Source organism: Mobula birostris, chromosome 7, assembly GCF_030028105.1.
Source record: "Mobula birostris isolate sMobBir1 chromosome 7, sMobBir1.hap1, whole genome shotgun sequence".
In the NCBI taxonomy this organism is placed as follows: Eukaryota; Metazoa; Chordata; class Chondrichthyes; order Myliobatiformes; family Myliobatidae; genus Mobula; species Mobula birostris.
In genome coordinates, this window is record NC_092376.1 from 58,534,078 (window position 1) to 58,556,630 (window position 22,553).

Here is a 22,553-nt window from a genome sequence, read left to right on the forward strand (position 1 = left end):
AACAAAGACATTGAATTTAGTGCGCAAGGCACATAATTAACAGAAAACAAAAAAATAGTTATACAACTAGTTACACACCTTCGAAGTTATACACCCATGAAGTATGGAAAGTAAATTGATAGCTTTCTATTAAGTGAACTCATCCATATGATAAATTATTTCATGTGCCATATTTTTCTTCAATTCTCTCATGCCATTCTATACCTAAGTGCAGGCATTGTCCTTATATGCTTAACAATAAAAGTTCTCATCCTAAGCGTTTACAAATGGGGCTCTCAAATTGAAAATGTGTGTGCTTTGCATGGTTGGATGAAGAGTTGTAAGTTTAACAATCGACTTACGACTTATTTTCAATTCTGTTGTCTTTGTTACTTTATACTTCCTGCCAAGGTGCACAAATTCAAGTTCACATGTGTACATTCCATCATCTTCTTGGCTTGCATCTTTAATGAGCAGTTTTTCAGAAAGACTGTAGTAGTTCTGATTGTCAATTTTAATAGGATTACAATCCTGAAAAAGAAATCAATACTTCAGATATATATTGCCCCCTTTTTTCCAGTATCCAAAACTCATTTTAGCCTGCAACTTTAATATTCTAGTTCACATGCAACATCCTGACAATGGGAATTTAAGCCATTTAGTCAGCAAAATATTAAGCTTATAGCAAAGTTTTTAAATTATTTACAAACTTGTCAAAATGATGATGAAAGAAATATTTTAAAATACAGTATTCCAATTAAAAGTTCATATTTATAGAATCAGAACAGAACCTAATGGCAGAGAAAATGAGCAGAGCCTCCCTTCTGTAGAATACAGTTCATCATCTGTGTTACAGTGGGCAGGCCTTGGTGAGAACAGGCAGAGGCAAACGGAGCTGAGTCATTTGGACTTATTTAGTTGATTGTAGAACTTAAGCTTAAGAAGTCAGAGCCAAAAGTATAACAAGTACAAACAGGATGATTGTTAAGGCAGTGGAATGCTTCTTCTACAAAATGAGGGACCGCAAGATTGCTAACCGTTTCCCTGATGATCACAACTGCAGGAAGTGCACCCATCTTCAGCTCCTGACCAACCAGGTCAAGGAACTGGAGCTGGAACTAGATTTACCCAGGAGCGTCTGGGAGACTAAAAAACTGAGACTTTTACTAAGTGTGAGTCTACACCCAAAGTGCAGGCTTCAGGTAGTAGATGGGTGACCACCAGGTGAAGTAAGGTGAATAAGCAGTTGATGCAGGGTTCCCCTGTGCTCACTCCCCTCAGTAACAGGTATAAGCCTTTGGATACTACTGGGGGTATGACCTATCAGGGCACAGCAGCAGCAGCCTAGCAGGTAACATTGTGACTGGCTGTGAGTTTCAGCAGGGAAGGGTAAAGTCAGGTAGAGCAATAGAGATACTAATGCTGTTCCACTGTTGAAGAAAGGCTCTAAGAATAAACCAGGACATTAAAGGCCATTGAGCTTCACACCAGTAGTAGGAAAGTTATTGGAAGGTAGGCCAAGGAACAAGATATACGAGTCTTTGGATAGACTGGGACTGATTATAGCTTTGTGCATGGTAGGTCATGTGTAAACAATCAGAGTTTTTCGAGGAAATTACCAGGAAAGTTGAAGAAGGCTAGTTAGTGGATGCTCTCAACATGGATTTCAGCAAGGCATTTGGCAAGTTTCTGCGTTGGAGTTGGACAAGAAGGTTCAGTTGCTTAGCATTCAAGATGATGTAGTCAATTGGCTTTGCGGGAGAAGACAAAGAGTGGTAGAAGGTCATTGCCTCTCTGACTGGAGGCCTGTGACTAGTGGAGTGCCGCAGGGATTGGTGCTGGGTCCGGTGTTGTTTGTCATCTATATCAGCGATCTGGATGGTAATGTGGTTAACTGTTTCAGCAAACTGGCAGATGACACCAAGATTGGGGACAGTGAGGAAGGCCATCAAATCTTGCAATGGGATCTGGACCAGCTGAAAAAAGGGCTGAGAAGTGGCAGATGGAGTTCAATGCAGCCAAGTGTGAGGTGTTGCACTTTGGGAGGACCAACCAGAGTGAATGGTAGGGCTCTGAGGAGTTCAGTGGAACAAAAGGATCTGGGAATACAAGTCCATAATTCATCAAAAGTGGCATAACAGGTAGATTGGGTCGTAAAGAAAGCCTTTGGCACATTGACCTTCTTAAACTGTATTGGAGTTGGGATACTATGATGAAGTTGTATAAAACATCAGTGAGGCCTAATTTGGAGTATTGTGTGCAGTTTTGGTCACCTACCTACAGAAAAGATATAAAGAAGATTGAAAGAATACAGAGAAAGTTTACAAGGATGTTTCCAGGACTGGAGGAACTAAGCTACAAAGGAAGATTGAATAGGTTAGAACTTCATTCCCTAGGATGTAAAAGATTGAGGGGAAATTTGATAGATGTATATGAAATTATGAGAGCTATAGATAGGGTAAATGCAAGCAGGCTTTTTCCACTGAGGTTGGGTGAGACTACAATTAGAGGGTATGGGTTAAGGGTGAATGGTGAAATGTTTAAGGCAAATATGAGGGGAAACTTCTTCGCTCAGAGGGCGGTGAGAGTGTGGAATGAGCTGCCAGTGCAAGTGCTGGATGCAAATTTAATTTCATCGTTTAAGAGAAGTTTAAGTACATGGATGGGAGGGGTATGGAGGGCGATAGTCAGGTGCAGGTCCATGGGACTGGGCAGTGTAAATGGTTCAGCGATGGGTCACCTGTTGCTGTGCTGTAGTTTTATATGACTATGACTCTAAGGCTTGATAGTTAGGGGAATAGACAGGAGATGCTGTGGACGCAAAAGAGACACCAGGATGGTATGTTACTTCCAAGGTGCTAGGAACAAGTACTTCTCAGAGCAGTTGCAGAATATTCTCCAGAGGGTGAGCAGCTAGAGTTTGTGGTGAACATTGGCACCAGTGACAGAGGTAGAATTGGGGAAGAGGTCCTGCGCAGTCAGTATAGGGAGTTAGCAAAGCAGCTGAAGAGCAGGATCTTCTTGTAATCTCCTGATTACTCCCAGTACCATGTTCTAGTCAGGGCAGGAATAAGATGATAGTACGGATGAATGAATGGTTGAGAAAGTGGTGCAGGGGGTAGGGCTTCAGGTTTCTGGATCATTGGGATCTCTTCTGGGGAAGGTATGACCTGTACAAAAAGGACAATTTACACCTGAACCTGAGGGGGCAGGTTCTCTAGAGCTTTTGGGGAGGGTTTAAACAAGTTTGGCAGAAAGATGGTAACTGGAATGAATGATAGGACTGAGAATGGAGCAGTTGGTGTACAAACAGCTGGAGGTGTGTAGTGAGTCAATGAGGAAGGACAGGTAGGTATAGGGCAAAATTGCAGTCAGTGGGATGAGTTGAAGTGTAACATGGGGGACAAATCAAAAAGGATGATGAAAACAGTACTGAAGGTGTTTAATTTGAATGCACCTGTATACAGAATAAGGTAGATGATCCTGTAGCAGAGTAAGAAATTGGCAGATATGACTTTGTGGGCATCACTTAGTAATGCTGAAAAAAGATCATAGTTGGGAGCTTAATATCCAAGGATACACATTATATCAAAAAGACAGGCCAGTATGCAGGGGGGTGGGGGGGGATGGCTGTGTTGGAAAAAAAAATGAAAAATGAAATCAAATCCTTAGAAAGAAGTGACATAGGATTGGAAGATGTATAATCCTTCTGGATAGAGCTAAGGAACTGCGAGGGTAAAAAGACCCTGATGGGAGTTAAATACAGACCTCCAAACTGTAGCCGGGATGTAAGATATAAATGTCAACAGGAAATAGAAAAGGCATGTCAAAAGGACAATGTTACAATAGTCATAGGGGATTTCAATATGCAGATAGATAGGGAAAATCAGGTTGGTGCTTGATCCCAAGAGATAGAATTTGCAGAACACCTATGCGATGGCTTCTTAGGGCAGCTTGTGGTTGAGCCCACTTGGGGAAAGGCAATTCTGGATTGGGTGTTGTGTAAAGAACCAGATTTGATTAGAGACCCTAAAGAACCCCTCGAGATCATAATATAATAGAATTCACCCTGCAGTTTGAGATGGAGAATATAAAAATCATAGGCATCAGTATTACAGTAGAGTGAAGGGAATTACAGAGGCATGAGAGAGGAGATGGCCAAAATTGATCTGAAGGGGTCACTATCATAGATGATAGCAGAACAGCAATGGCTAGGTTTTCTGGGGGCATTTCAGAAGGCATGTGATAGATACATCACAAAGATGAAGAAGTAGTCTAAAGGGAGGATGAGGCAATAGTGGCTGACAGGGGAAGTCAAAGACAGTACAAAAACAAAAGCGAATGCATATAATATAGCAAAAATTAGTGGGAAGTTAGAGAAATAGGAACATTTGCGATCCAACAGAAGGCAACGAAAAAAGCCAAAAGGAGAAAAAAGATGGCATATGAAAGTAAGCTAGCTAATAGTATGAAAGAGGATACCAAAAGTTTTCAGATCTAGAAAGAGTATAAAGGCAAATGAGAGTGGAGAGTGGGTATCAGAACACTGGAAAATGACGCTGGAGAGGTTATAATGAGGCCATAAGACATAGGGGCAGAATTTGGCTATTTGACCCATCGAGTCTGCTCTGCCATTCAATCATGGCTCAGTCCCACTCCCCACCCTTCACCCCGTAACTTTTGATACCATGGCCAATCAAGAACTTATCAAGCTCTGCCTTAAATACACTTAACATCTTCTCAACCACTGAGGTCAGGCTAACTGGTCTATAATTTCCTTCCTGCTGCGTTCCTCCTTTCTTAAAGAGTGAAGTAACATTTTCAATTTTTCAGTCCTCTGGGACCCTGCCAGAGTCCAAAGATTCTTGAAAGATCATTTCTAATGCCTCCACAGTCTCTACTGCTACTTCTTTCAGAATCCTAGGATGCAGTTCATCTGATCCAGGTAACTTATGTAACTTTAGGTCTTTCAGCTTTTTGAGCACCTTCTCCCTTTTAATAGTAGCTGTACTCACTTCTCTTCCCTCACACCCTTTAACACCTGGTACACTGCTAGTCTCTTCCACAGTGAATACTGATGCAAACTACTCATTTAGTTCAACTGTCATCTCTTTGTCCCCATTATTATTTCTCCAGCCTCATTTTGTAGTGGTCCTATAATCCACTGTCATCTCTCTTTTATTCTTTTATATATATATTTGAAAGGCGTTTCCAATCCAGCTTGATATTATTTTCATATTTCATCGGTTCCCTCCTAATGATTTTCTCAGTTTCTTTCCGTAGGCTTTTAAAAGCTTCCTAATCTTCTAACTTCCTGCTAATTTTTGCTTTGTTGCATGCTCTCTCTTTTGCTTTTATATTAGCCTTGATTTCCCTTGTCAGCCACAGTGGTACTATTTTGACATTTGAGTATTTCCTTGTCTTTGGAATACATCTATCCTGCACCTTCCTCACTTTTCACAGAAACACACACCATTGCTCGAATTTACCCTGGCCAACTCCTCTTTCATACCACTGTAATTTTCTTTATTCCACTAAAATACTGCTACATCAGATTTTATTTTCTCCCTGTCAAATCTCAAGTTGAACTCCATCATATTGTGATCACTACTTCCCAGGGGTTCTTTTACCTTCAGCTCCCTAATCGCCTCCGGTTCATTACATAACACCCAATCCAGTATAGCTGATCCCTAGTAGGCTCAATGACAAACTGCTCTAAAAAGCTATATTACAGGCATTCAACAAACTCATTCTCTTGAGATCCATTCCCAACTTGATATTCCCAGTTTACCTCCATGTTAAAATCCCATGACTGTCATAGCATTGCCCTTTTGACACACCTTTTCTATTTCCCATTGTAATCTGACGTCCTCATCCCAGCTACTGTTTGGAGGCCTGTATAAAACTGCCATCAGGGTTCTTTTTCCCTTGCGGTTTCTTAACTCAACCCACATCTGAGTGGAAGATTATGTCACATCTTTCTAATGATTTGATACCATTCTTTACTAGCCGAGCCGTGCAAGCACTCTGCTTGCCTTCCTATCCCCCGATACAACGCGTATGCTTGGACATTTAACTCCCAACTACAATCATCCTTCAGCCATGATTCAGAGATGGCCACAACATCATATCCAACTATCTGTAAAAGTGCCAACAAGACCAACCACCTTATTTCTTTTACATTCCATGCATTGAGATATAACACTCTGAGTACCGTACTTGCTAACCTTTTTGATTCTGCATCCCTAATGCACTGATCCTCACTCTGCTGGCTTCTATTTTGTCCAATCCTAAAACTTTCCTGACAGTCTGACTGCATTCTATCGTTGCGTTTTTACCATCTGTCCTATCCTGAAGTCCCTTCATTCCAGTTCCCATTCCCCTGCCAAATTAGTTCAAACCCTACCCAACAGTTTGAACAAACCTGTCCACAAAAATATTGGTTCCCCTCTGGTTCAAGTGCAACCCGTCCCTTTTGTGCAGGTCACCCCTCCCCCAGAAAATATCCCAATGATACAACAACCTGAAGCCCTGTAGCGTTTCTCAGCCACATCTGCCAAACAATTTGGGACAAAGAAACAGTAGACAAACTGAATAAGTATTTTGCATCTGTCTTCAGTGTGGGAGACACAAGCAGTGTGCTAGAAATTCAAGAGAGTCAGGGAGCATAAATGAGTGTAGTTGTTATTACTAAGGAGAAGGTGCTCAAGAGGCTGAAATGTCTGAAGATAGCCAGGTCAGCTGGACCAGATGGAATGCACCCCAGGGTGGCTGAAGAGATTGTGGAGGCATTAGTAATGAACTTTCAAGAATTACTGGATTCTGGAATGGTTCCAGAGGACTGTAAAATTGTAAATATCACTCCATTTCTTAAAGAAGGGGAGAAGGCAGTAAAAAGGAAATTATATGCTAGTTAGCCTGACTTCAGTAGTTGGGAAGATGTTGGAGTCCTTTACTAAGGATGAAGTGTCAGGGTACTTGGATAATGGAGAACAATGTTGGCATGGTTTCCTTCAGGGAAAATGTCGCTTGACAAATCTGCTGGAATTCTTTTAGGAATTAACAGGCATGATGAACAAAGTTGAGTCAGTGAGTATTGTTTACCTGGATTTTCAGGAGGCCTTTGATAAGGAGACACACGACACAAGATAAAAGTCTACGGAATTACAGGAAGGATACTATCCTGGATAAAAGATTGGCTGATTGGTAGGAGGCACAGAGTGAGAGTGAAGAGGGCCTTTTCTGATTGGCTGCTAGTGACTAGTCGTCCTCCGCAGGGGTCGACGCTGGAACTGCTTCTCTGTCAATGATTTGGATGATGGTTTGTCACTAAACTTGTTGAATGATACAAGGATTGGTGGAAGTGGTAAAAGGTCTGGTGCTTGCTCCTTGAGGTAGATATGCTCTGCCTCATGCCTGTTAAAGTGAAAATAGGCCTTATTATCTGCGATTTCAAACCATTTCAATATCCATAGGTGACGTATGCATGGTTTTTCAGATAGTGTTGAGGAAGCAGGGTGTCTGCAGAAATACTTAGACAGTTTGAGGGAATGGGCAAAAAAATGGCAGATGGAGTATAGTGCAGGAAAGTGCATAGTCCTGCACTTTGGTAGAATGGATGTGTAGCCTATTTTCTAAATAGGGAGAGAATTCAAAAATCAGAGATGCAAAGGGACTTGAGAATCCTCAAGCAGGATCCCTTAAAGGTTAACTTGCAAGCTACGTCAGTGGTAAGGAAGACAAATGTAATGTTAGCATTCATTTTGAGAGGTCAAGAATATAAGAGCAAGGATGTAATGCTGGTCAGACCATACTTGGAATATTGTAAGCGGATTTGGGCTCGTATTCTAAGAAAAGACGTGTTGCCATTGGAGAAGTCCAGAGGAGGTTCACAAGAATGATTCTGAGAATAAAAGGGTTAATGCATGAAGTGTGTTTGATGGCTGTCACTGTACTTGCTGGAGTTTAGAAGATTGAGTGGGGGGGGCGGATTTCATTGAAACCTATCAATATTGAAAGGCCTAGATAGAGTGGACGTGGAGAGGATGTTTCCTATAGTGGGGGAGTCTAGGACCAGAAGTCACAGCCTCAGAATAGAGGGACATCCATTTAGAACAGAGATGAGGAAGAATTTCTTTGGACAGAGGATGATGAAACTGTGGAATTCATTGCCAAGGATGGCTGTGGAATCCAAGTTATTGAGTATTTTTAAAGATTCTTGATTAGTCAGATTGTTAAGAAGTCAGGAGAATGGAGTTTTGGGGAATAATAAACCAACCATGATGAAATGGTGGAGCAGACTTGATGGGCCAAATGGCCTAATTTTGCTCCTATGTTTTATGGTCTTATCATTTGAATCAGAATCAGAATCAGAATCCTTTATTATTGCCAAGTATGTGGACCCATACAGGGAATTTGATGTCGGTTTCCCTGAGCTCTTGCTGTACAGAATCAACAAGTAAACAAAACAATAGTGCAAATAATCGTGACCTATATACAATGAGGTCTACCTGTTTATGTACAGGTGGACTTGGTTTATAATAGACTAAAATTCAAGTGTTCGTAAGACTGATGGCATACAGAAAGAAACTGTTCTTGTACCTATTTGTCCTGGCATACAGTGATCTAAAGCACCTACCAGACGGAAGGAGTTGGAACAGGTGATGTCCAGGGTGCGATGGGTCTACAATGATGCTGCTTGCTCGCTTCCTGACTCTAGATGCATACAAGTCCAGGATAAAGGGCAGCTTCAAACCAATAATCCTTTCTGCAGCCCTAATGGTTATTTGGAGTCTATTCTCATCTTGTTTGGTAGCTGATCCAAACCAGACAGTGATGGATGAACAGAGAACAGACTGGATTATTCCTAAATAGAATTGAATCAGCAGCTCCTGAGACAGGTTGTACTTCCTGAGTTGACGTAGGAAATACAACCTCTGCTGAGCCTTTTTGATCAGTGTGTCTGCGTTGGGTGTCCACTTCAGGTCCTGGGAGATTGTGACACCCAGAAGCCTGAAGGTCTCCATAGCAGACACAATACTGTTAAGTACAGTGAATGGGGGGAGTATTGGGGGGCTCCTCCTGAAGTCCACTGTTATCTCCACAGTCTTGAGTATATTTAGCTCTAGATTGTTCTGACCACACCAGAGGGCCAGCTGTTCCACCACCCGTCTGTATGCAGACTCATCACCGTCTCGGATAAGGCCAATGACAGTTGTGTCCTCTGCAAACTTCAGGAATTTAACAGATGGATCCTGTGAGGTGCAGTCATTAGTGTAAAATTTGGTACAAATTTGTGTTCCAAATTTGTGTTCTGGGGTGCTGTTTACTGGAACATCAGCTGTTGTATCTTACACCAAAAAATCAGTACAATGATGGAAAATACTTTCACTGAAAGAATTAAAGGGATTTTATGAAAATTTGAAGAAGAAAATGCTCTGCTCTGTTTTAAGGACAGAAATGGCTGTACCACTGCTTTGTTTGTGGACATCTGCAGGAATCAACAGGCAGCCATTTGTCTCTGAATAGCCAACCACTTTACCTGCTTACAGAAGTGAATAACTGCTGAAGGAGAATGGCTCAAAATAATGTAGACATGGCAGTTCTGACAAAGTTCTGAAACGTTAACTGTTTCTCTTCCTACCAATGTGGCCTGCAGAGAATTCTCAGCACTTTCAGTTTCTATTTTAGATTTCCAGCATTTTTTATTTCACCCATTACCCTCCCTACAGCAGGAAATCACCCCAACATTAAATGTAGGAGTCTTGTCATTCAGCCTGCTCCCACGCTTGCTGGAAGTGTTTTGTACAGCAGCTCTTGCAGCCTGTTATCCAATTGATACTTAAGTGTTCAGCCAACTGAAAAACCCTGCATACGTCACCTATGGACATTGAAATGGTTTGAAATCACAGGTAATAAGGCCTATTTTCACTTTAACAGGCATGAGGCAGAGCATATCTACCTCAAGCAGCCAAGCACCAGACCTTCTACCACTGGAGTGATAGTCTAGAATTGCTGAGGTAACATTCTTCTGGGCATGTCTGTATAGATCTACATGTACAGTAAAACTGCTGCAAATCTGATTATCTGATTGCCCTGACTGTACATCTGGGTGCTAGTGTATTGTTGCAAGAGTGGCACCCTTTTAGCATCATGGTGGGAACTGGTTAACCACATGAGCAACATGATTGGCCTTCCAATCACATTGAACCCTCCCTGGACTGCTCGGGCTGCCATGTTTCCCTGTGGTCAGACTGCTTCCAAATATCCCTGCTGATCAGATTTTAAAAATAACAATAATTTTTACTTTTAAAAAGTAATGTTTATTAACATCAAAGAAACATTAATTAAACAACATAAATATATATATGAAATACAGAAGAAGAACTACCTAAACTTACCTTACAAGTGAATATCTGGAACACCATTCAAGTGAACAGGTCCACAATGGATATACACGTTGTGGCTGGTGTAAAGCTGATGGTTGAGATACAAAGAGTATCCAGCTCCACCATTAATGAATTTACTGAACACCTCTGAATTCAGTGGCGTGGCCATGGGAAGACCAAGAGGTCAGTCAAGTGTCTCCAGCTTGTCGCCAACCTCCACTCTGCAGAGTGCAGATACAGAGACCGAAAATATACTGCCATTAGTAGCCACTAGCACTACAACTGCATCCTGGCCTAACAACTCTATTCCTTTGAAAACTTCCTTCAAAGTTTGTTAAGGATATAAACAGTACAGTTCCTGTGATCAATCTTTTTCCTCAGTGTCACTTTGAAGGACTGTGTGAAGCTAAAATATTTATGGTGAAGTCACATTCTCTGCTATTCATCATCCAGTCACTACCAATCTCAGTTGGAGAGAGCCGGGGAAACGCTGAGAAAACCCCAAATATTTTGTTGAAATTATCCTTAATAAAGTATCATGTTTCCAACCCACCAATTATATTTGTGATTTTAACCCTTCCACTGCCTGCAAAGCCTATCCATTACAATTCTATCCCTTGCCTATGCTTCTCACTCCACAGATACTGCCTGACCTCCTGAGTTCTTCCTCACATTTTTAGATTTCCAGCACTTGCCACAGATTGCTTTTATTGATTTACAGTGGCAATGCTTTTATAAAACATTATAGATTATGGGTAAAGGTATCACAAGGAAAATTTAGCACTCTATCACCTTATTTATGGGAATATATGAGACTCATGACCAAGAAGAAACTGAATTTTATTTAATACAATATAAATTACATAAAACTAAGGGAGATAAATATTCTTGAGAATCCAAACCATGAACCAAGAACTCTCTGGAACAAAGTAAAGAAAGCATGCTTAGGTGACTTCAAAGACCATAACAGTATACTATTTTTTCTTTCATTATAAGCATAATCAGATTGTGTTAGAAAATGCTAAAATGCCAAAATAATTAAACAGATGGAGACAAATCAGTTTATAAATTGGATTCATTTGTTGTTTCGCCAACAGGCATAATTTGTAAGTTATGAATAAACAAACCTACTCATGTGATCTCACTCACCATTCTAACATAATTAGTGGTTACAGCCATGAATACAGTCTCCCACACTCCAACACTCCTTGCCAAAGTGCGCATGCGCCGGTCGTGCATGCTGCCTGTTACAGCCGTTGCGATCAGTATTCTTACTTTTTTCTTCTTACTTTTTACCCAATTTCCCTCGGGATCAATAAGATATATCTATCTATCTATCTACCTACCTTATTATATGTAACCACAAGTCACGTACATTTTAAAAGAGAAAACTCAAGTCATGTTATTGTCCCATCCTGTCCTACACTTTTACTTGCAACACTCTGTGTCAGCTGCACAATCTTGCCAAGTACACCACATAGTTCCGTGAAATCAGTTTGTGGCTTGAACAATGAATCTGTGATATTAAATGTTTTAGAAGCATTCATTTTTTTCCCATTTTAGCTTTGTATTTTGTACTAACCTTGTACCACTGTAGATCAAAAGGTTTCTGTGAAAATTCAGCTAGACCAGTACAGTAAACATATACAGAGGCAGGTGTTTCTTCCAAAGTTGGTTGGAGGTAATCATGATGAAAGCATTGGTTTGGAGGGAGTTCAAGAACTCGTATTTGAATAATCTCCTTTATACAAAAAGTTTTATTCCTGCAATATCAATATTGATCATAACAAATTATTAAAATCTTGATAAAAATCTACACAGTTCCCCTCGAATTTCAATGGCATTAAAATAATCCAGACACCATTCACTTCATTAACAACCTGAGTGGCCAAAAGAAATGATATGATAGTTCTATGACATGTCTCATCTCCAGACTTTCCAAAGTCTTCCCAGCATTAACAAAGCACACATCAGGAGTATGATGATCTCATTCAGCATTCTGTATTCATTCAACCATTTTCCAGGTACTTACTTGTACAACATTAGTCATTACTAATGCAGATCAAGGCAATTCTCTTCAGTTCCATAACTTAACAATTCAGTATGTCTCTTTCTCATATGCAGAAGAAAGAACTTACCTCAAGTAACAAATGTAATTCCCAGAATCTGTCACTAATGCAGGTAAAAACCAAAGAGAAATGCCATTTAAATGAGCACGCTGTTCTTGATCAGTGGTTATAATCTCAAAACCATTCTTGTAGCATTGAAAGACAAGGGGATCATTATTTTTTTCTCTTAGTAATTCATCATCAAAACATTTTAATGTAAATGCCTCCTGTTGAAGAATGTTTTTTCGTATTTCATTGTTCAAATTAGTGCAGTTATCTGAAAATGTAGAAGGAAAACCATTTTTAATTTGGGAAAATGGGTGTATGTTCTGTTTCATTCAAAATTAGTTAATTATGACTTTAATCAGAATATATATATTGTGAAGATAGAGTCAGCTTGGTTTCAGAAAAGCACTTCCCTTCATGTCAGAGAAATGAACCTGGAAGCTATAATTCTCCCACTCCCTAATAATACTCTGTTCAGGAAGGCCATTCCTACTCAATAATTGGAATAATTTTTTCAGATATTTACAGAAGGTGCAACCCAGAACCCCTGGAAAAAAAAGTCAGAATTGTAGCTGGAGGAATTATTGATAGCTTCCTTACCCAGGTCAATATTGTTACAATGATGAACTAATAATAAATGTCAAGTAGAAAATATTATATGCAAATAAATGCTGATGAATTGCAGAATTTCTGTACTAGGCAGGTACTTTCAAGTTGTTCTTTAACCTCACAACTTTCATGCTCAGAAACTGGAACAGAAAGTGGAATGGTGGTCAGGAAGGGGAAGACAAAACTTACATTCGTGCAACTTCTGTGCATGATCAACATGTCTAAGAAGTTTTCTTCGTCTGCAGGCTGTACAAATGTGTTTGGCCTACAGTCTACAAGTGCAGAAATTCTCAAGTGTGACCTGGGATCAATTGTTGTTGGTCACTTCCACTGAAGGCCCTATACAGGGCTGACAGCTACCATAACTTTCAATTTATAGAAGCAGATAGTGGAAACCCAGAATATAAACAACAACAGCCATGAATGAATGGCAGAGCAGACTTGATCGACTGAATGGCCTAATTCTGCTCCTACTTCCTATGGTCATAATATTTAATGTGTTAAATATCCAAAATAGATAAGACAGCTTCTATACTGAGAGAGTTTCAGAACATTGTTTCAGAGCTTTGAGAACTCAGCAAAATTCATGGAAGGGGAAGTATAGTTAACATAACAGATCCTCAAATTTTCACCATAACTAGGTTGGTGAGAGGTCACAGATCTAATGCTTTAATCTAACAACAGCAGAACACCTGAAACATAAAGTCACGTTCAAGAGAACAGGAAAGGAGAACAGGCCCTGGTAAAGAGGTGTCAGATCAGTTAGGGCTCGGTGGACCAGGAGTGCAGCTGCAGAGCAATGCTCCCCCTAAGGTGCACTAGTGCACAAAGAAATTGAAACTGCGCACAAAAGATTGTCACCCTCTAGCTCATTGGGATGTTGAGTATATTTCACGATCACACACATTCACATTTCCTTTTCTGTTTTCTGATGCAGACAGTGTTGACAACGTGGAGTTTGCAATGATTTTAGAACTGGCTTACTTATATTGGTTTTTATTGAAGAAATTATTGATTCACTGTGTCGAATTCCAAAGAAGCAAAGGGTGTGAAGGGCAAAATAACGGCTAGTTCATTTGAAACGGAATGGCTTATTATCTGTAGAGTAGCTTCAGGTTTACTTCCACTTAAAAATTCAGTGCGCACATGTTGTTACAGGGCAAAAAATTACACAGCACAAGATTTTTGCGTATACAAGTCATTATAAGTTAGAGGAAACATTGCTGCAGACTCATCTCAGGAACTTGGAGAGGGAAGAGGTTTATATAGGTGCATGAAATGGTTAACACCTTTCCATTTGCTGAAAGTGTGTGTTTAATTGTATAGCACAGCAATAAATCGTACTGCAAGGTCTTGTGTTTGATTACTCTTGAGACTGCATTCCTGATACAACTTTTAAAATGTAAAAATGTTCTTTTCTTTTAAACATTACCAACAATACAACCTATAGTTGAGTGGGGGTTTGCAGTATGAGAAGTATCTCATCAGTATCATTAGAATCACTTTTGATGCCAAGTCACAGAAGGAGAAAACATGACAGATGACCAAACCCATTGTCAAAATGGTGTCACGAGGAAATCTGCAGATCCTGGAAATTCAAGCAACACACACAAAAACTGCTGGTGAATGCAGCAGGTCAGGCAGCCTCTCTAGGAAGAGGTACAGTCAACGTTTTGGGCCGAGACCCTTCATCAGGACTAACTGAAAGAACAGATAGTAAGAGATTTGAAAGTGGGAGGGGGAGGGGGAGTTCTGAAATGATAGGAGAAGACAGGAGGGAGAGGGATGGAGCCAAGCACTGGAGAAGGGAGAGGATCATGGGATGGGAAGCTTGGAGAGAAAGAGAAGGGGGGAGGGGAGCCTGGAGGGTCGAGAGCAGGCAAGGAGTTATAGTGAGAGGGACAGAGGGAGAGAAAACAGAGCGAGGAAAAGGGGGGGGAATAAAAAATATATAAAATTAATAAATGAATATTGACTTCTCTAACTTCTGTTAATGCCCCTCCTCCCCTTCACACACCATCCCTTATTTATTTAATATATTTTTTATTTTCCCCCCTTTTTTCTCTCTCTGTTTTTTTAAAGTTTGGCATTACCTAACGTTAGATTCTATTATTGGGCAATTAATATTCGACACATGAAATTTTGGTTACTTGACCAAGATACACTATCCATTCCTAAATGGGTAGTATTGGAGTTACAATCTGCCCAAGGTTATGCACTTGGCTCCATTTTAGGTTCTTCTCTTCCTTTCGATTTGAAACGCCACAAACAAGTTTGTAACCCAATAGTTAAATATACCTTATGTATTTGGTTTCAATTCAGAAAATTTTTCAATCTTAATCAATTTGGGCTTGCAATTCCTATTTTAGGCAACATATTCTTTCCCCCCTCTTCCACGGACCGTGCCTTTCAAATTTGGAAGACTAATGGTATATCACGGTTTTTGGATTTATTTTTAGATGGTTCCCTTATGTCTTTTGAACAATTATCTAACAAATATAACTTACCAAGAATATATTTTTTTAGATATCTCCAAGTTAGAAATTTCCTAAGTACTATACTCTCTTCCTTTCCGACGTTACCTCCTACATATATTTTAGATACTATAATTAACCTTAACCCATGTCAGAAAGGTGTAACGGCTATTATTTATAATACTATCATGAAACTTAGGAAAGCACCACTTGATAAGATTAGGTCAGATTGGGAAAAGGAATTGGGCTTTATTATCTTGGCGGATGACTGGGCGCATATTTTACCACTAGTCAATACTTCTTCTATCTGTTCCAAACATTCCCTAATTCAATTTAAAGTTGTTCATAGAGCACATATGTCTGAAGATAAATTAGCTCATTTTAATTCTCATATTAACCCTCTTTGTGACAGATGTCATGGGGAGATAGCCTCCTTAACTCATATGTTTTGGTCCTGTCCTACTTTGGAAACTTTTTGGAAAGACATTTTTAATATTATTTCAAAGGTATTGAATATAGATATTTATCCCCATCCTATTACTGCTATCTTTGGATTACCTAAAATTTCCAGTAGTCTTTCCCCTTCAGCCCATAGAATGATTGCATTTCTTACTTTAATGGCGAAAAGATGTATTTTACAACATTGGAAGGAGATTAATGCCCCGATACTATGTTTAAATTTGGAGAAAATCTGAAGTAATCTTTATGATACTTCAGTTAAATTTGAACAGACTTGGAGATCTTTTATTCAACCTTTTCATTTAATGTAATTTTTTTTTCTCTTTGCCCATATTTACATTCCCTTCTTGTTTTTTTAACTGTTTTTAATGGAGGTCGGGTTTGAGGACGTGATTGTTTTAAGTTGTTTAAGTCTACTTGATACCTAGTTAGCCCATTGCTTTGCTTTGCTTTTTAGATTAGTTGCACAGTGGGATTTTTTTGGGGTGGGGGGTTCTTTTTTGGGTTTTTTCTTCTCTTTATTGATATGTATGCAAAATTAGTATACTAATATATTACCTTGTTATTTTATATCTAAACTGCACTGTTTGTACTAATTTTTTTGTGCATTAATATCTCTTGCAAATTTATATTGCAACAGTGTATTAGTGTCTACATGGTTTACCTTTTGTGTACTAATCTAATAAAAAGATTTAAAAAGAAAGAAAGGAGCTGAAAGTACAGCCATTTACATTAATAAATGTGCAGTTACCAGAAGGAACCAAGTGCAGAGATACCCCAGGCTTGTGAGGCTGGAGGAGGCTACAGAGATTCTAAGGGATATGAAGACATGCAGGTACAATCAGATTGCAACCCTCTATAGATCAGATAAAAACAGAACTGAAATGGAATATGGACTGGGTTAAAATATATGCAATTAAATTTTAGAAGGTTTATGTAGACAGAAAGATGAGAGGCTGGCCTGTAGAATATTGGAACTGTTTTTCCTTCCACAGATGCTGTCAGACATGCCGAGTGCTTCCAGGGTTCTCTGCTTTTATTTCAGAATTCTAGCATCTGCAGTCTTTTGATTTTCTCTTGCTTTTGAAATAGTCAAGCCTGGAGATATAAAATAGTGTGGCTGTGGATTTCAGCTACAGCTGAGATTTGATGAATGCCAGGTACGCTGCCTTGTTCATTAAAGGTTCAAAGATTCATTCATTATCAAAGAATGTATCCATATACAACTCTGAAATTTGTCTTCTCCAGCTAGCCACGAAACAAAGAAAGAACATAGAAGTTGTTCAGAGAGAAAAATCAGACCTTACCCCCCCCATAAAAAAGAATGGCCTCTCAATCATCAACCCCCAAACTCCCTCCCCAGTAAAAAAATGGATCAAAAACATAGACCCTAAACACCCTCTCTCGCACAACAAAATGGAAAGAAATGGGTGAAAAAAAACACAGAATATAAAAGCTGCTGTAGTTAGAAGTTCATACTGGAGCATCCGCGATGCTGAGAAAGTCGTGAATAGCACGTTCAGTGAGTTGACCACACTGCAGGTAAAGGCTACACAGGCAGAAATGGGTGGCCACTAAACAGCGTAGCAGTAGGCAGGTAGTGCAGGAGTCCCCTGAGGTCATCTCGCTCCTAAACAGATATACTGTTTTGGATACTGTTGGGAGAGATGTCTCATCAGGGGAAGGCAGCAGCATCCAAGTTTATGGCACCATGGATGGCTCTGCGGCACAGGAGGGAAGGAAAAGGAGTGGGAGAGCTATAGTGATAGGAGATTCGATTGTAAGGGGAATAGACAGGCATTTCTGCAGCCGGAAACGAGACTCCAGGAGGGTATGTTGCCTCCCTGCTGCAAGGGTCAAGGATGTTTCTGAGCGGCTGCAGGACATTCTGGAGTGGGATAGTGAACAGCCAGTGGTCGTGATGCACATAGGTACCAACGATATAGGTAAAAAACGGGATGGGTCCTACAAGGTGAATTTAGGGAGTTAGGAGACAAACTAAAAAGTAGGGCCACAAAGGTAATAATCTCTGGATTATAACCAGTGCTACGTGCTAGTCAGAGTAGAAATAGGAGTATATTTCAGGTGAATACGTGACTTGAAAAATGGTGCAAGGGGGAGGGATTCAAATTTCTGGGACATTGGAACCAGTTCTGGAGGAGGTGGGACTGGTACAAGCAGGACGGTCTGCACCTGGGCTGGACTGGAACCAATATCCTAGGGGGAGCGTTTGCTCTTTTGTTCAGGAGGATTTAAACTAATGTGGCAGGGGGATGGGAACAAGTGCAGAGAGACAGAGGGGTGTAAAAAGAGGGTACAAGCAAAAAGTAATAAGGTGAAAAGTAAAGGTGGCAGGCCAGCAAATCCAGGGCAAAAATCAAAAAGGGCCACTTTTCAACATAATTGTATAAGGGCTAAGAGTGTTGTAAAAGCAAGCCTGAAGGCTCTATGTGTCAATGCAAGGAGCATTCGTAACAAAGTGGATGAGTTGAATGTGCAGATAGTTATTAATGAAAATGATATAGCTGGGATCACGCAGACATGGCTCCAGGGTGACCAAGGATGGGGGCTGAACATTCAGGGATATTCAATATTCAGGAGGGATAGACATGAAAGAAAAGGAGGTGGGGTGGTATTGCTGGTTAGAGAGGAGATTAACGCAATAGAAAGGAAGGACATTAGCCAGTAGGATGTGGAATCGATATGGGTAGAGCTGCATAACACTAAGGGGCAGAAAACGCTGGTGGGAGTTGTGACAGGCCACCTAACAGTAGTAGTGAGGTTGGGGATGGCATTAAACAGGAAATTAGAAATGCGTGCAATAAAGGAACAGCAGTTATAATGAGTGACTTCAATCCACATATAGATTGGGTGAACCAAATTGATAAGGATGCTGAGGAAGAAGATTTCTTGGAATGTATGCGGGATGGTTTTCTGAACCAACATGTTGAGGAACCAACTAGAGAGCAGGCCATTCTAGACTGGGTATTGAGCAATGAGGAAGGGTTAATTAGCAATCTTGTCGTGAGAGGCCCCTTGGGTAAGAGTGACCATAATATGGTGGAATTCTTCATTAAGATGGAGAGTGATATAATTAATTCAGAAACGAAGGTTCTGAACTTAAAGAAGGGTAACTTTGATGGTTTGAGACATGAATTAGCTAAGATAGACTGGCAAATGATACTTAAAGGGTTGACGGTGGATATGCAATGGCAAGCATTTAAAGATTGCATGGATGAACTACGACAATTGTTCATCCCAGTTTGGCAAAAGAATAAACCAGGGAAGGTAGTGCACCCATGGCTGACAAGGGAAATTAGGGATAGTATCAATTCCAAAGAAGAAACATACAAATTAGCCAGAAAAAGCGGCACACTGGGAGAAATTCAGAGTCCAGCAGAGGAGGACAAAGGGCTTAATTAGGAAAGGGAAAAAAGATTATGAGAGAAAGCTGGCAGGGAACATAAAAACTGACTGTAAAAGCTCTTACAGATATGTGAAAAGAAAAAGATTGGTTAAGACAAAAGTAGGTCCCTTACCATCAGAAACAGGTGAATTGATCATAGGGAACAAGGACATGGCAGACCAATTAAATAACTACTTTGGTCCTGTCTTCACTAAGGAGGACATAAATAATCTTCCGGAAATAGTAGGGGTCTGAAGTTCTAGTGAGATGGAGGAACTGAGGGAAATACATATTAGTAAGGATGTGGTGTTAGGTAAATTGAAGAGATTAAAGGCAGATAGGTCCCCAGGGCCAGATGGTCTGCATCTCAGAGTGCTTAAGGAAGTGGCCCAAGAAATAGTGGATGCATTAGTGATAATTTTTCAAAACTCTTTAGATTCTGGATTAGTTCCTGAGGATTGAAGGGTGGCTAATGTAACCCCACTTTTTAAAAAAGGAGGAAGAGAGAAACCGGGGAATCATAGACCAGTAAGCCTGACATCGGTGGTGGGGAAAATGCTAGGGTCAGTTATCAAAGATGTGATAACAGCACATTTGGAAAGCGGTGAAATCATCGGACAAAGTCAGCATGGATTTGTGAAAGGAAAATCACGTCTGATGAATCTCATAGAATTTTTTGAGGATATAACTAGTAGAGTGGATGGGGAGAACCAGTGGATGTAGTATATTTGGATTTTCAAAAGGCTTTTGACAAGGTCCCACACAGGAGATTAGTGTGCAAACTTAAAGCACACGGTATTGGGGGTATGATATTGATGTGGATAGAGAACTGTTTAGCAGACAGGAAGCAAAGAGTGAGAATAAACGGGACCTTTTCAGAATGGCAGGCAGTGACTAGCGGGGTATCGCAAGGCTCAGTGCTGGGACCCCAGTTGTTTACAATATATATTAATGACTTAGACGAGGGAATTAAATGCAGCATCTCCAAGTTTGCGGATGACACGGAGCTGGTCAGCAATGTTAGCTGTGAGGAGGATGCTAAGAGGATGCAGGGTGACTTGGATAGGTTAGGTGAGTGGGAAAATTCATTGCAGGTGCAATTAAATGTGGATAAATGTGAGGTTATCCACTTTGGTGGCAAGAACAGGAAAACAGCTTATTATCTGAATGGTGGCTGATTAGGAAAAGGGGAGGTGCAACGAGACCTGGGTGTCATTGTACGCCAGTCATTGAAAGTGGGCATACAGTTACAGCAGGCTGTGAAAAAGGCGAATGGTATGCTGGCATTCATAGCAAGAGGATTCGAGTACAGGAGCAGGGAGGTACTACTGCAGTTGTACAAGGCCTTGGTGAGACCACACCTGGAGTATTGTGTGCAGTTTTGATCCCCTAATCTGAGGAAAGACATCCTTGCCATAGAGGGAGTACAAAGAAGGTTTACCAGATTGATTCCTGGGATGGCGGGACTTTCATATGATGAAAGACTAGATCGACTAGGCTTGTACTCTCTGGAATTTAGAAGATTGAGGGGGTATCTGATTGAAACGTATAAAATTCTAAAGGGATTGGACAGGCTAGATGCAGGAAGATTGATCCCGATGTTGGGGAAGTCCAGAACGAGGGGTCACAGTTTGAGGATAAAAGGGAAGCCTTTTAGGACCAAGATGAGGAAAAACTTCTTCACACAGAGAGTGGTGAATCTGTGAAATTCTCTTCCACAGGAAACAGTTGAGGCCAGTTCATTGGCTATGTTTAACAGGGAGTTAGATATGGCTCTTGTGGCTAAAGGGATCAGAGGGTATGAAGAGAAGGCAGGTACAGGGTTCTGAGTTGGATGATCAGCCATGATCGTACTGAATGGCGGTGCAGGCTCGAAGGGCTGAATGGCCTACTCCTGCATCTATTTTCTATGTTTCTATTTTTCTCAAGTTAACTGCCACACCAGCCCAACCTGAGAGAACAAGCAGGAAAGTAAGTTTATGACAGGCACAGGCTTCAACATCGCGGTGTTAGGTTGGAGGAAATTTGCTCTCATCTGCTTTTAGATCTTCAACAAGAACTAAGGAATCCATAGATCTAGTGATGAAATAGAGCTGAGAATCATTAGCTGGTTTGCAGAATGAGTTATATTTGGGTTAAGGATTGTATGAATATTGTCAGAGGACCTGCCAGAGGATGAGGCAGGTACAACAACGGTTAAAAGATATTTGGATCATTCCATGGATAGAAAAAGATTTAGAGGTATATGGGCCAAAAGTGGATAAATAGGACTGGCTTACATGGACATCTTGGTCTGCGTGAACTGGTTGGGGCACAGAGCTTGTTTCTGTGTGGTACTACTCTATGATCATGAAGGTGTAGAATAGAAGGGGAATGAGAATATATCCTTTGGGATGTCCAAAGGTGCAATATAATTTTATTCATTAGTAGTTCAAGTTAAACTGTTCTATTGAACAACTTACCTGGTTCAGTCTCAATTTGATGGATCAGTGCAGCAAGGATTATTGACAGTAAGGATGCCATTCCACTTCTGTAAAAATGGGAAAATCTTTAAATCTCTCTGTCATTCTAAATCATGTATTAGTATCACTCACAATACGCTGGAGGAACTCAACAGGTCAGGCAGCATCCGCGGAAACGATCTGTCAATGTTTCCGGCCGGAACCCTTCGTCAGGTCCGCATCTGCAGAGTATTTCGTGTTTACATATTAGTATATTCTTTGATAAGTATATAAAGGGTAAAAGAGAGTCAAGGGTAGATTATAGGACTAATACAAAATGATGCTGGAGATATTGTAATGAGAGATGCAGAGATGGCAGAGGAACTGAATACATATTTTACATCACAGTGGAAGACATCTGCAGTATACTGGACATTCAAGAGTGTCAGAGAAGTGAAGTTAGTTCAGTGAAAATTATGACAAAGAAGGTGCTCAGAGCAGCTTAATGGTCTGAGGGTGGATAAATCTCATGGACCTGATGGAATGCACCCTTTGGTTCTGAAGGAAGTAGCTGGAGAGATTGTGGAGGCATTAACGATGGTCTTTAAAGAAGCAATAGATTCTAGCATTGTACCAGATGAATGGAAAATTACAAATGTTACTCCACTATTTAAGAAGGGTGG

At 40.4% G+C, this 22,553-nt stretch overlaps 1 protein-coding gene across 2 annotated transcripts in view; it reads right to left on the reverse strand.

Moving 5' to 3' along the window:
- Window positions 1-22,553, reverse strand: part of LOC140200232 (interleukin-1 receptor type 1-like) — a 59,767-nt gene that overhangs the window by 20,500 nt on the left and 16,714 nt on the right. For both annotated transcript variants that reach the window (XM_072263243.1, XM_072263244.1), the window contains 4 exons: window positions 21,892-21,959; window positions 12,506-12,752; window positions 11,950-12,130; window positions 342-510 (listed from right to left, as the gene is read on the reverse strand). In XM_072263243.1, the coding sequence (XP_072119344.1) occupies window positions 342-510; window positions 11,950-12,130; window positions 12,506-12,752; window positions 21,892-21,959 (665 nt within the window). The remainder of the gene's footprint in view (window positions 1-341; window positions 511-11,949; window positions 12,131-12,505; window positions 12,753-21,891; window positions 21,960-22,553) is intronic.